Source organism: Macrosteles quadrilineatus, unplaced genomic scaffold, assembly GCF_028750875.1.
Source record: "Macrosteles quadrilineatus isolate MER2022 unplaced genomic scaffold, UCM_ALF_1.0 Scaffold_1__1_contigs__length_201487025, whole genome shotgun sequence".
NCBI lineage: Eukaryota > Metazoa > Arthropoda > Insecta > Hemiptera > Cicadellidae > Macrosteles > Macrosteles quadrilineatus.
Window position 1 is genome coordinate 151,479,020 of NW_026542594.1, and position 14,761 is coordinate 151,493,780.

The 14,761-nt window shown below is 35.0% G+C and overlaps 2 protein-coding genes across 9 annotated transcripts in view; one reads left to right on the plus strand and one right to left on the minus strand.

Annotated features, from left to right (window-relative positions):
• Positions 1–12,332, plus strand: part of LOC128987502 (polyribonucleotide nucleotidyltransferase 1, mitochondrial) — a 29,023-nt gene extending 16,691 nt beyond the window's left edge. Inside the window, exons 5-9 of the mRNA XM_054408385.1 lie at positions 198–361; positions 2,364–2,551; positions 7,590–7,713; positions 9,920–10,153; positions 12,122–12,332. Coding sequence (XP_054264360.1) covers positions 198–361; positions 2,364–2,551; positions 7,590–7,713; positions 9,920–10,153; positions 12,122–12,277 — 866 coding nt within the window. The 3' untranslated portion in view covers positions 12,278–12,332. The remainder of the gene's footprint in view (positions 1–197; positions 362–2,363; positions 2,552–7,589; positions 7,714–9,919; positions 10,154–12,121) is intronic.
• Positions 12,333–13,034: 702 nt separating this feature from the next.
• Positions 13,035–14,761, minus strand: part of LOC128987459 (uncharacterized) — an 84,499-nt gene continuing 82,772 nt past the window's right edge. For all 8 annotated transcript variants that reach the window (XM_054408355.1, XM_054408346.1, XM_054408339.1 and 5 more), the window contains one exon: positions 13,035–13,660. In XM_054408355.1, coding sequence (XP_054264330.1) covers positions 13,509–13,660 — 152 coding nt within the window. In that variant the 3' untranslated portion in view covers positions 13,035–13,508. The remainder of the gene's footprint in view (positions 13,661–14,761) is intronic.

The following is a 14,761-nucleotide window of genomic DNA, read 5'->3' on the forward strand; positions in this document are numbered from 1 at the left end:
GATTTGAAAAGTCAATGTTTGATACCTTAAAAATTGAAGTTGAACAATTAATAAAAGAGGAGGTGCGTCCACACAAAACTATGCTCTAACATGTGAATGGTTGATTTAAAGTATATCTTTGATAGACTATTGGAGCACATTGTGCTGCACAGACCCCCAAGCACATAATAACATATCCTGGGTTATTGTTTGGTTAGGTTCCTCTTCAATGGCGTCCGTATGTGGAGGCAGCTTGGCCCTGATGGACGCTGGAGTGAACGTGTCGGCACCTGCTGCTGGGGTGGCTATTGGTCTGGTCAGTCGGTACAACGCAGACGATACCAAACATATGACTGACTACCGTATACTCACTGATATACTGGTGTGTAGGCCTACTCAGTGGACAATCAAGACATAGAGATTATAATTGGACCGGCAGGTCTTCTTTACCACTATAAACTCTAACAAACTAAGTAAAACTATTTGCTTTAATAGATAAATTAAAACTATTATGAATTTAATTAATTAAAAACTAGGTGAAACCCGTCGAAATCGACGGTTACTTTCAAGGCTTCTAAATCATCTAACTGCGATAAATTGGGTGAAATATACATATTTTGAGCATTTAGCATTGTTTAAAGAGTAATAAGTGTAAAAACAATCATGATTTTAATTGCGTTAGTTGACACATTTAGTTGATCATTCAATGAATAAAATATTCCCCATACGTAGGCCTACTTCATCGGAGTTATTATTAGTATGTTATATGGTATCTCTTCCTTTGGAAGAACCTTTAAATAGTATTAAAATGAACTCGGCAAAGAGAAACAAAATTTAACTCCCATAAGAAATACATGGGGAGCAAATTTCGTTTACGTAGAAATCGCGTGGAATTATAGATACATTGATGCCGATGCTTGATGGCAAATCTGTACGTGCATACCTTCAATTCGAGACCTCAATCATGAAAATCGATCGGGTAGAAGAGCCAAACGAACTCGGCAAAGAAACCCCAAATTTAACTCCCATAAGAAATACATGGGGAACAAATTTCGTTTACGTATAATCCGCGTGGGATTAAAGATACATTTATGCCGATGCTTGATGGCAAATCTGTGCGTGCATAACTTCAATTTGAGACCTCAATCATGAAAATCGGTCGGGTAGAAGAGCCAATCGAACTCGGCAAAGATAAACCAAATTTAACTCCCATAAGAATAACATGGGGAGCAAATTTCTTTTACTTATAAGCCGAGTAGGATTATAGATAAAAATATCCCGATGCTTGATGGCAAATCTGTGCGTGCATACCTTCAATTTGAGACCTCAATCATGAAAATCGGTCAGGTAGAAGAGCCAATCGAACTCGGCAAAGATAAACCAAATTTAACACCCATAAGAATAACATGGGGAGCAAATTTCTTTTACGTATAAGCCGAGTAGTATTATAGATAACTATATTCCGATGCTTGATGGCAAATCTGTGCGTGCATACCTTCAATTTGAGACCTCAATCATGAAAATCGGTCGGGTAGAAGAGCCAATCGAACTCGGCAAAGATAAACCAAATTTAACTCCCATAAGAATAACATGGGGAGCAAATTTCTTTTACGTATAAGCCGAGTAGGATTATAGATAAATATATGCCGATGCTTGATGGCAAATCTGAGCGTGCATACCTTCAATTTGAGACCTCAATCATGAAAATCGGTCGAGTAGAAGAGCCAAACGAACTCGGAAAAGAAAAACCAAATTTTTTTAATATATAAGAATTATATAATATATAACAACATTGGTTTCATTGATGTATAGGCTACAATGTTCCCCATCTATATGGACCAGGTATAGCTATTTTTTGTATTAAAAAAGAACATGGTTAAATGAGTCACTCACAGAATGAGCTACAGTCTAAAATTCTATTTTCACCCTTTGATTCGTAGTTTTAGCTAATTGCCCCTATAGAAGCTATTACTGTAGGTGGCATGGTAAGACCTCTAGACCTTAGACCAATTTACTTTTCCATTTTGATTACACTAGAAGCCAACAATACTCATCAAACATAAATAGTAAGCTATATTCATACCTTACCTTACCTGCTTAGTAATTAAGTTTTTGTCCTCTCCACTATGTTCTGTCTTCTGTAGCTTGAAGTGCAGTGCTAAGTCTGGTATTGTTTTTTTAACTTACCTAGTCCTTCCAACTCAATTCGGTCTCCTAAGTGGTCTTCTTCCAGTCCAAAAAAGTCCAGTAAAAGTTTCAGTTCTTCCAGTGGTCTTGATCCTGGCTTCTCAGGTCTCTTGATTAGTTTCTGACTATCCACTAATAACTTATGAAAAATCAAACATCAATATTCCAAAGCATATATGAAAAACACCTTGTCTTAGGGAATAGAAGATTACATGGGGGATATGGACTTCAAGCTTGCTGGTACAAAGAAAGGGATTACAGCTTTACAAGTGGATGTGAAGATCCCTGGGTTGCCTCTTAAAGTAGTCATGGAAGCTGTACAGGCGGCCACTGAGGCTAAATCCAAAATCATAGATATCATGAATCAGGCCATCAGCAAGCCCAGGTAAATAGTGCTACTTAACAATATTCTTTTACAAATTTCAATATAGTTAGTTGTTTAGCCTTCTTTCATTTTTAGTCCAGTTTCCATTCAGTTCCAGTTTCATTAGTTAGGCACTCAACATTGTGAATAATACATTTTAAGCCTCTTTTAGCGAATTTCCCATATAGGGAATAAGCAATTACCGTAGTACTCATGGTAAGACCTGGACCCGACACCGATTTTCTTTTTCGTTTTGAAGTCCCTAGAGGCCATAAACACCCTACGTTGTTTGCCCAACGGTTACGGAAATAAAAAATAAAAAAATTAAATTCTCATGTTATTCTTATGGAGAATAAATAAGCGTTGTAGTTTGCTTGTTTATAGATATATTTTAATCAAATTTGGCAATTTTGTTTATTTTATATTAAGCTATCAACATTTCAATAAAAAACACACCTCAATACCTTCCCTGTAGCAGCAAACCTAGGTACTCATTAAAATTAACTAGTGGTCGTCCAGTGGTCGAAACTCGACCAAAAATATGTAGGCCTATTTTGGATTTTTTAGATAGAAGTGGTTGAGGTATGTTGGAATATCTTTGAGGACGTACCTTTTTGGCTGTAGTGAGTGTGATCATGTGTTCAATGTTCACATATAAATTTTTTAGGTTAAATAAAAACAAACAAACTGGCATGTTGTCAATTAGGGACAATTGTTGTATTACTTACGAAAAAAGATTCATCAAAATAAATTAATTTAGTATATGTCACTGTCTGATTTAGAAAACATTCAGTATTTTGGCTACTGCATTTTATAAACCAAACTCGAATCTTGCTTCCTTGGCCTATCGTATAACGTTTTCCTGTTGGGTACTTGGTAAACGTATTGCATAAGTGAATTATCAACAATATAATTTAGCTGTTAATTAATTATAATTTAAATGGGTCAAAACTCAAAACGTTAGTCTATAAAGGCTTATCTCGTCAGCTCAAGAGTATATAATTCTGACCCCTAACTTGAAACCCTTAAAAGGTGGGTTTGGTCATAAGAATTTCCAAACAAAACGTAAATCATCATTATGTCCCAACAGTTTATCATGTGTATCCCAGTCAAAGCAACTACTTTATTCTATTAATATTATGATCAACATTTATGTTGCAAGAAGATACAATTTTTTAATATTTGCTCATTTAAATAATTTTTTTACAGTAACCATAACTTAATTTGAGGACAATAATTAAATAACAATATATTCTTTAGTTGATTTGGAATTAGGAATCACGTCTCTATTTCACAGTAAATATCCTCGAATGGCCAAGTGATTTATTTAAAGTAGAGTAAGTATATTTAAATATTTTTAATTAAAAGAATATATTATGCCAGTTTATGTGTTTTGATTTAACCTAAAAATTTGACACGTAGGTACACATGATCACACTAAAAAGGCTTCAAAGATATTCCACCACACCTTAACCGCTTTAAGCTAAAAAATCCAATTGCACTGTACAGACTCTATTTTTCACCCCATACTGTAAATAAAACACGTGATTGGCATTTCTACTATTTGTTTTGATTTTCTGTTTATATTTCGTTACCAGCATGGAAACCCATAAAGCCCATGTTAATATTTTTCAAATTTCAAATTCATTTTTTGTGCTTATTTCTGAGCCTATTTTAATTTTTAAAGGGATTCTGCACACCTTCGGAAAAATATCTTTCCAACAGTATGCGTAGACTTTTCCTGTGATGCAAAAAGGTTTGAAAGAAACATGCTTGCCTATTAATATATAGAAGATGTTATTTAAATAGGAAATAAATCTCACAAGTTTCAGGGAATATTTGAGTAAAAATCCAGCCAGGTAAATGGGAATTCGCTTAGTCTGCAGGTTTGCTGCGGCGGGGGTATTTAAAATAATTGCACCTAAACAAATTAACCATATGAAAATGTGTATGATTTCGCTTTGCTAGCGAATATATACTTACTATTACTTTATACAAGGGGTGTGCAAGTAATGGATTTATGATTTGAGTCAAGTCAAGATTACAAAAAACCTGATAGCTCCTCAGCTTTTTAACCCTCCAAGTGTCTCTAGTTTTGGTCTTAATGTTCGCCCATTTATTGCGCAATCGCAGGGTTTTATTAAAATGTATCTTAGAAACTTAAAAACAATGTAAAGTATACTGTTTTATATATCATTTTGTTTGGAAAATTATGGGCTTCAATGTAACATATATAACATTACAAAAAAAATGTTCAACAATTTTTGTGGGGTTAACATTTCTCAAAAATTATAAAATAAATAAAAAAAATTTATGTTTGCGCTCATTAAATTGTTATAATTTATAGGTCTACAAATATTTTAAAATAGCCACTTTGTTCAGAATTTTATGAGGATTCCAAAAATATAGTAATGTAAGGAAATAGGTTTGCAAATAAAAAAGTTATGGGCAAAAAACAGATTTCGGTACATAGCGTTTAGCTAAGAATGCATAGCCTAACCATAGCTAGGAATCTGGCTGATAATTTACATCAATATCACTACCTACTTCTTCAGGATCATCAACCAGCCCTTCAAAATCACTTAAATCTTCTTATAATGCACCACGTATATCACTACTTTTGATTTTTAACACTAAAACAATGATAAACGTAATAAAACACATCAGTCATCGGTGCGAGGTTAACCAAGCTGTTTACAAATACGCACGTCAGCTGTCTGCTACAATATTTTCGGAACTAAAATGAAAAGCGTATAGAAACAGACATCAGGAGAAAGCTCTGAATCTGCTGAAAAAACGATACCTAACTCGATCCAGTTCAATCCGATTCAGTCAGTCCCAGAGCCGTCGCCGTAAACAGTGTTTGTGAGTCGCAAAAGCGACACATAACACTACAGCGGATGTGTTATGAGTCCTTTTTACGACACATAACACTCGGAGGGTTAAAAGCTCTAGTCGAGCCAAGTACTGAGATACTTGCTCAAAATACTCAACTAATTGTGTACTCGCACACCCCTACTTTATACTAGAACAAAATTTATTCATGCTGTGTAAGTTGTTAATGACACATTGTTTAAAAAAGTTATAACTAGCCTACTTTAAACTTGGGGAGAGATAGTATTACAAAATAAATAAAAAAATTTAGGTCAATATTTATACTGCCTCAGAATTGGTTTAATGTTATTAGATTTCAAATTAATGCATTCCCAAAACCTGGTTTATAAATTTAAAAATCTGTTTTACTTAGGGTACCAGCTGTACAGACTGGAACCTTTTGCCTAGCAGCTTCTTTGACAAACTCAAATGGTTAGTAGTACCATTGACTATTGGATACTGAACTGACCAATTTAAAAACACTTGAACAAAATTGGAAGGCAAGTAGCAGTGGCTAAACACACACACATATTTTTACACAAATTATTATTGGCTTTTTTATCTTGTTTTTACCTAGTGAGCAACAAAACGAAACTAAAATAAATCCAAGCTGGTGGGGAGAAGCTACACAGAGAAAGGAAACCAGTGGCTTATCAAGTTCAAAAGGAAAAGACTAATCTAAAGTCAAGTCAAGTCAAAATATACTTTATTCATAATATGCACATGTACATTGAACATGAACATAGTCAACTAACAATGTGGCCGTCTGGCCGTTTGATGGACGCAATTACATTCAAGGAAACGAGCATTGAACTTTAAACGTGGGTTCGGATCCTGGTCACTGCCACTAAAATTTATCTGTACAGTTCACCTTCATACTGTACCGGCTTACCCCTTGCTTTGCTGGATACGTTCCACGCACAGATCTGTAGTCTATGTGGACGGGCAAATGCAAGGTTAAAAGAGGCCGCCAACCTCTTAAAAAAATCGGACAACACAGCCAACCGTGAACCACAGCCCCAAGAAGCCAGCTTTGATAAATGCAAAAATTAAATTAAATCATTGTTACTGTGGAATTATTAACTTTCAATCAAGACATTAACTAACAGAACAAAGTTGACCCGACACAACGTGAAGGATTAATTTATGCAATATTGATATCTAAATGTTGACACTGAAGTTAAAATTAACATTAACTTATTGAGCCTATGAAATACTTGGAATAAATTATGATGAAACCACCATATCTCAACAGGGCCTTACCCCGCCTATCCCATGAGTCTAGTCAGCCATTTTGTCTGTTTTGCAGTTGATCACTGACTCAGACTCTGTTCCGTGATCCACGTGATATGCTCCAGCGCATGCGCGAGAGCCACGTCTTGGGTTGGTCAAGGGCTTGACTTAAAAACTATTCACATCTTTTGACGGGATATTGAAGTGGCTGTTGATGTAGAACTCACAATAAAAATCACAACAATAAAAACAAAATTCAAATAAGATATATGAGTTTAATATAGTCAAATAAAGAGTTTTTTTAGTTCTCTTCAAAATGTATTTCTATGAGGGTATTAAGTAAGTGCCGGTTTTGGGTATAAGTAAGTAGTTCGCTTGTACGCCACAAGGCTCATCAATTCTGCACTTTCCACGTATCTTTGCATCAGGGTAATAATATCCAGTCATCTGGCAATATATCAGCATCGGATATGTAATCAAAAAACTTATCACTGACCTTACCCCGGACACAGACAGGAGATTTGATTGTTTAACCATTTTTTAAACACAAAGTGAAGTGTACACTACAGCTAAAGAGCTGAAATTTGTGTCATTCTGTTCACAAATAATGCCAGTAATTGGTGATGAGCCCCGTTGTAGCGTACAAGAGAACTACGGGGTTATGAGCAAAAACTGGCCCTTACTTAAAAAAACTGCCCTCGTATTTTACCTCTTTCATTACCGCTTGGAATTTTCCTAATATTTATGTTAATAATGGATTTTTTGAAATTTATAATTTTGGCTGTTGTATACAAGTGTATTTCTTGGAGGGTATTTGTGTCGTTAAGTGTTAAGATTCCCATATATATAAAAGCTTGCTTGGCTGAAACTCTTCTCTCAAGGAATTGTATGCAATTTACACCTGCAATGCAATGATATTGATTGACGCAATACTGGTCTTTTTTCCCCACAGGCAGCCAAAAAAAGAAAATTGGCCAATTACAGAAATTTTAGATGTCCCAATCCATAAAAGAAGTAAATTAATTGGACCAGGAGGCTGCAATTTGAAGAAAATCATGATTGAAACTGGTGCTCAGGTAATTTACATTATCGTCTTCAAAATCCTACAATTAAATTGTATGCAGCAATTATCATGAAAGTTACATTGTTGTTAACATAATCCAAAAGAAGCATAGGTAATAAAAAGCATACTGTAGTAAAACTCTGAAAACAAAAATGTCGCTTATTTATCAGGGCCGCGTTAAGGGTCAGTAGAGCCCTGGGCAAACCCAAAAGCAGCGCCCCCTTTTTTCCTAGTGCGGGCGGACGGTGGTTGGGGGACACACGGTGGGCGCCCCCAAACCTGCCCGTTTATAAAAGTGGGTCTGTTATTTATTACTCTATGTCAATGGACTTTCCATAACAGTCCGGAAAACAGATATTGGACGCCTGCTTAGTTGAACGGGATTTAATTAAGCACTACTGTACAGTGCTTGATGTATAGGTTTGACCTAAAACGTTTTTTAAATAGCCTTTTAATTTTTTTAGATTCAAAAGGATTCATTATACCACATTGTTTACTTACTTTACATGACCAATGGAGTTCAAGGATTGAGAGAATAGAAGTAATATAAAATTCTAATGCTTCATACGCCAACTTATCAGCTGGCAATGACCAGCACCAGACACTTGTTGATCTGCCGACATCAGCTGGAAACTCACATTCTTTTTTTAACTAAAATTTTCATTGATTATCCTTTACTGATAGTAATTATAATTAAAAAACTACTTTAATCATGTTGGTTTTTATTTAAATGTTGTAAAAAAAAAACATTTTAATACATTCAGTAGGGTTAAAAATGTACTGTAATGTCCCTTGTACCTGAAACAGATTACCTATGTTAAGAATGTGGCTTATTCTTACAACATAATAATAACCAACAAAACAATACCGTCACTGTAATATATTTGAATATAAGATGAAGCAATACTTGTCCACTCAGCCACAGGCATCTGTTTGCACAGTTAAGATGTTAGGGGTAGTAGAGAAGTGTACAAGTACTAGAAGTTGGCACAAACGTGTGCATGGTATGCAACAGGCTAAAAACAATCAGAAAGTTCAGTCCAGGGTAAGGCTGATACTTTCAAGTAGATGGAATGTCCATGGTGTAAGAATGTAGATGTAGTCAATAAATACACATTTTACAGTAATAAACTGCCGCGGCCGATACGGGCGGGACTAACACGGAGATGGTTACATATCGGGAGCTGCTGGAAGACTGTGAGGAAAAGCCGGGAAAATAGGAGCGTGGTCAGGCTGTGTTGTGATTGGTCGGTTGAGGGTGGCGTGATGATTGGACCACGGCAACGGTTTATTCACTCAACACTGCCATCATGATACATACATTGACAATAGTTATATACAGCAAGGTGTACTATATGAAATACACTACAGTAGACAGGGGTAAAAAAAGCAGTTCCTCAACATTCCTGTGAAGTAATGAGTAAAACGGTTCCAGGCCAAAACTATTGTCCTAGAATGTGAATGCAGTACATTAATAGAACATGGAAGTAAAATACAATTTTACGATGTTTGGTTGTCCACGCGTAGGGTCGGATAACACAGAAGCTTGAATCAAAGATCAAATGATCGAGACTCTGCTGTATCCTTACGAAACTCAGTATTAAGAGTCTTCATCACCCTGCGTTTTGGGGATATGGCCTTGGGGGAAGGTGTTGTAGACAGGAGGGTAGCGCGGGGTCATTATGCGTGCTATTATGAAAACATCGTAAACACACAACTACTAAATAGACACATCGGTGATACATCTGCCGCCTGAGCCAAGTTTTGTAAAAGGCTAGTAGCGAAGTAGCCTCCGACAAAACATGTTACTTTCGTCCCCCGTTTTTCAACAGATGTTCTTGAAATTTGGTACCAATGTAGTTGAATATATTAGAGCTCTTATACCTCAAAATGTTGAAAATGAAAAAAAAATAATTAGTTTTATTAGTGTTTACAAGTGACTCAATTTACGTTACTTTAAGATTTTTTTGTACTTATACTATTGATTTTCTTGGATATATCATGTACGAGGGCCCTAGAACCAACATTAATCTGTAAGGGAAAAAGTTTTTACATTATATCTTCACACATTCCATCCGGAGCGAGGGACGTCCAAGGCATGTTTTTTGTCGTTTTCGCAGGGGTGAAGAATACTCTTAATCTCAAAAAGCTGGAACTATTTTTAATAATGCTCGTCTCATGTGTTGTGTGTTATTTTATATATTTTAATTGACTTTTAGATAATCCCTGATGAAGAGAACGGTTTCCGAATTTTCGCACCAAACCGAGAGGCGATGGATGAAGCTAAGGAAGTAATCCAGTCATTGCTAAAAGCAGACAAAGAACCACAACTCGAGTTTGGGGGAATCTACAAGGCCAAAATAGTGGAAGTGAGGGAAATAGGTGTGATGGTCAGCCTGTATCCCAGTATGGTACCTGCTTTACTACATAACTCTCAGCTTGACCAGCGCAAGGTGAGTAACAGACGACTGTCTCAATAGATTCCCCACCAACTTATGCCATTACACTGATTTTCCTCTTGCTCACATGCATTATAAAATTAACGGTATCAGCAATCTGACACATACTTTCTCCTATTAGCTTGAACCTTTATTATGGGTAATGGTAAGGACCATAACAGAAGAATTAAAATCAGAATCGGTTTAAAAAAATGTCCGTTTTTTAAATGGGTTTAGCCTATATGGGAAAATAACATAGGTTACAATAACTTTGAACCATCATTTTTACAGCAATGGGGGGTTGCATAAATGTTACCTTATACTACTTCTTTTTGGAACTATGTCAATTCCAAGAAACATGTATCTAGTTTTGAATTAGGGTCTTCTGCCATGAACTAAATGTTCCTGTGCACAAGGTAGCTGAAATATTTGCAACTCATTTTGGCTCAGTATGTGATAGAAGACAACCTGATTATTCTAACTTTATCAATTATCAATTATTTAAGATGGGGACGCCACTATGTGCGTATTTTAATCCAAATATGAGTGAAGGATGAGTGGCGCGATCTTGTAGATTTGTTAGTGACTAAGGCGGACATGTTCCTTAGACACAGCTGTTAATTAATAGCCCATACAGCTAATGGCAACTAAGGGACCTACAGTTTGTAGTGGAATCCGAACCACATTTTTTCCTTGTAATTTACGAATTGGTCTAATTATCAGGATAGTACTGCTGATAGTCATAGTTATTATTTTATTATTTTAAGATCCATTAAAGGTAGTAAACACATTCATTTTTCTATTTCTGAAGTTAAGTTGGCAATCAAGCAGTTGAAATCAAAAGAGTCATCGGGTCCTGATAATATCGCCTCATACGTTGTCAAAGGGTGTGCTGACGTGCTCACCAGTACATGTGCGGAAGGCCTCTCTCAACCACTTTGCTATTTATTTAATTTATCAATGTCATCTGGTGCTTTCCCCAAAAAATGAAAAGAAGCCGAGGTCGGTCCAATACACAAATCAGGTGAAATTGATAATACTGAGAATTATCGTCCAATATATATCCTTTTCCTTGATAAATCCCTTTCAAAGTTTTACTCTTATCGCTTAATTTATACCAGTATAAAAAGTCAGATCTCCTCTCAACAGCATGGTTTCCTACCTCCCACTTAAAACCCTCTGGGGCGGAGCCCTTTTGACGGATCTGTACCAAACTTCACACAAACCATCCTTGAAAGATGCTTAATAATGCCTGAAAGTTTCGCGGTTTCGGAGTCCATAACTTATATACATATATATATATATCTACTAGCAGTTACCCGGCGCACGTTGCTGCGCTTAACAACTATTATTGTAAATGGTAATTTGTTCTTTACGATGAATAATAAAAGTGTGTACCAAAAATAAAAATAGAATATTTTATTTAATTGCCAGTGAATAGGGCCTAAACAATTTTTTTTGTTTTTTCTATAAGTTTTTAGACGTACCTACCACCACGTGAGCACGCAACATACAGCTGTCCGTGTGAAAAGCATGCATTTTCAAAATTTAAACCGACGATAGTCAGGGTTTGCCCTAGCGCCTTATAATGGTGATTGGGAAAGAAAGACAAAAAAAGGAAATTGTAGTTGCTTCAATTCAGAGGGTAATTTGGATGAAGTCATCAGTATTCTTGGGATTAAGACTATTTCTCCTTTTAAGTGGATTTAAGTTTCGCATTAGTATTAATGGAGTTCCTTCTTTTAATGCCAGTAATGGCATTTGATTTGTAAAAATTACATACAGACGGACATATAACCAGGCCTTTTAGACCCAGGTTTATACAATGTTTTTTATTGTTTTGATCCAAGGAACAAATCTACAAAAGCATTCCAAGCACTTTTCAAGCACAATGCAGACCTGATCCTTATTTGAATTTTGAAATATTTTTGAGAAAACTAACTATTTAAATTAAATAAATTGGTATTTTTTTTAATGTTTCAGGTTAACCATCCAAGTGCTCTTGGTCTAGAAGAAGGTCAAGAGATTCAAGTCAAATACTTTGGAAGAGATCCTGTTTCAGGTCTGATGCGTTTATCAAGGAAGGTCTTACAAAGCCCAGCTTCTACCACAGTAAAAAGTCTACAGGATAACAGATAGTAACCAGATATAGCCTATAATAACTGTAAATAAAATATTTTTCCAATACCGACTTTGGAATAACTCTCTGACTACCCTGTAAGAAAATTTGCAGCTGTGAACTGAACTAAAATATTAGTTTGAGTTAATTTTAGAAACTTATTAGGCTACAAAATTGAAAAAAAAGTTTCGGTTATCTAGCAAACAACTTAATACTAGAAAAAATTATTGCTTTTCTCTGTTTTTCTTCTTTTACAAAGACACATAAAGCTAACTGTTACTCTATGGAAGTTTAAATGGCCGGAGTTGCAAATAAATACTTAGTTCTTGAGGTAGGCAATATTGTAGTGATTATATAATGTTTTCTGCAATTATTAGATAGTACTGTAATTTAAGAAAAAAATTTTGAATTCACTAAAAGAGCCAAAAAAAATAGGATTTTCTGTGGGTAATCAGGTGGTCAAAATTGGCTATACCAATAGGTTAAACATATGAAATGTTACTTGTCAATACTAACGTTTACCGTAGAGTTAAAAATAGACTATAAGACAAGAAACTTAGTTTAACTGTAACATTTTTTTAAGGTAGTGGGTGTCATACGAGTAAGATCTCAGTGATCTCGTAGACTAAGATTACAACTGAATAAATAGGCTTACTTACAAAAAAATCTCTGGAGACAAGAAAAACATCAATGCCTCCCGCAATCGTGGCAGATAAAAAGTATCATAAATATTGGATATTACAATTTCTATTTACACAGGTAGAAAAATTGGATCAATGGTAGAGAAAAGTTTTATTCATAGTAAAGATAAAATATATTGGTTTGAAATTACTACTAACAAATCTTACATTTACAGTACTTATATAGAAATGTATTATTGCAGATGAGTTTGCATAGTCCTTGATCATTTAACAGAAATAAAATCAACTTTGTCCAGTGTAGATTTTAAGGTTACATCTCAATAAAAGTAATATAAAATGATAGTTGCATCTTACTAAATATGAAAACTATTCAAACCTACTACCTAGTTCAAAAAGGTCAGTGACAAAACTTTGATAAAAGTTGTAACAAATCAACATTATAGCTGTAGGTAAAATCAGATATTTTCTCTACATAAAACATAACAAAATCACTCGTTTTACTTATTACTAATGTTAACAAAATATAACACGTTATGTATCGAGGTATAAAAAATACTTTTATTTAACACTCTTAATCCAAAGTCAGTGATGCCACTGTGTATCTTTATCACTACACATCTTGCATGGTTTTTTTCACAGATTCAATAACAACTTCATAACAGTCGTCTTGTTCCGCCACAAACACACCGCTGTGCACAGAATCTACATGAAGAAGCTCATTCAATTTATCCTTCAAGGTGGATGGAACGGGTTCAGACAAACCTGAAACCAAAGTGTTTATAAATGACACAATAACAGACCTTGAGTTAAACAATAGATAAATGTAGATTGTTGCCACAAAATAATATAGGTCTACAAGTCTCAGCAGACCCGTTGTCTTGACATATTTCCTATTCACCGATTATTTTCTTATCACCCGGAAACATGAATTACAATCACGGGAATTTCAAAGGACAAACATAAGTGCCCAAATTATTAGTATTAACACTAAGGATGTTTTAAGGAAATTTTAGGTACATTTTTATAGGATTTCAACTAATGTTAAATCCAGGAATTTGGAATCTCGAATCCGAATCTTTAAAAAATCGAATTTCGAGTCCCAAAAATAATTACAAATGGGATTATGGTGATTAAAAAGCGAGAATGGAATAGGATAGGAACCATTTAACACTTATAACCACCACAACGACAATAACCTCTATGGTTAATCAATGTCATAGTACTGTACATTACGACATCAATAACCTCTATGTTTAGGCAATGTCACAGTACTGTGTATTACGACGTCAATAAAAAATAATATTGTTTTTATTAATCATTTGCCTTGTTTTATTCCCTGTAAAACCACTCTTTTGGCTGATGATACTACATTCCTCACAAGTGGTCAAAATCTAAAGAACGGGATGAGGTGTTAAAGTTCTTTCAAAGTGACCTACAGAAATAATTGGACATCATCATAGTCTCCCGCGGTCACCGAAACGTCATCTTCGTGTGTGATCGCAGCAAATTGAAAATTCCCGGTAAAATGCAAAATTCATGCATATTTCCCAGTTGGTGGACACCCTGCGATATTTTCTTAGGATTCAATATTCGGATTCAACATATCCCTAACTTTAACGTTCTTCCAATAGATTTTTTTACACTAGTTGTTCAAATTAACTAGTGTTCAGCAAAGTCATGAACAGCTTATTCCCTATATAGAAAATTTGCTAAAGTCAAAAACAATTCTAGATTTACCAGGTTGAACTCAAAACTTCCAGGTAAACATTTTGGTTTTGGATAAAACCTTTATCAGAACCTAAGAGTACATTAAAGACAAAAAATGATCTTGCTTTGTATTTATTTGACTTGCCTAAGTATTAA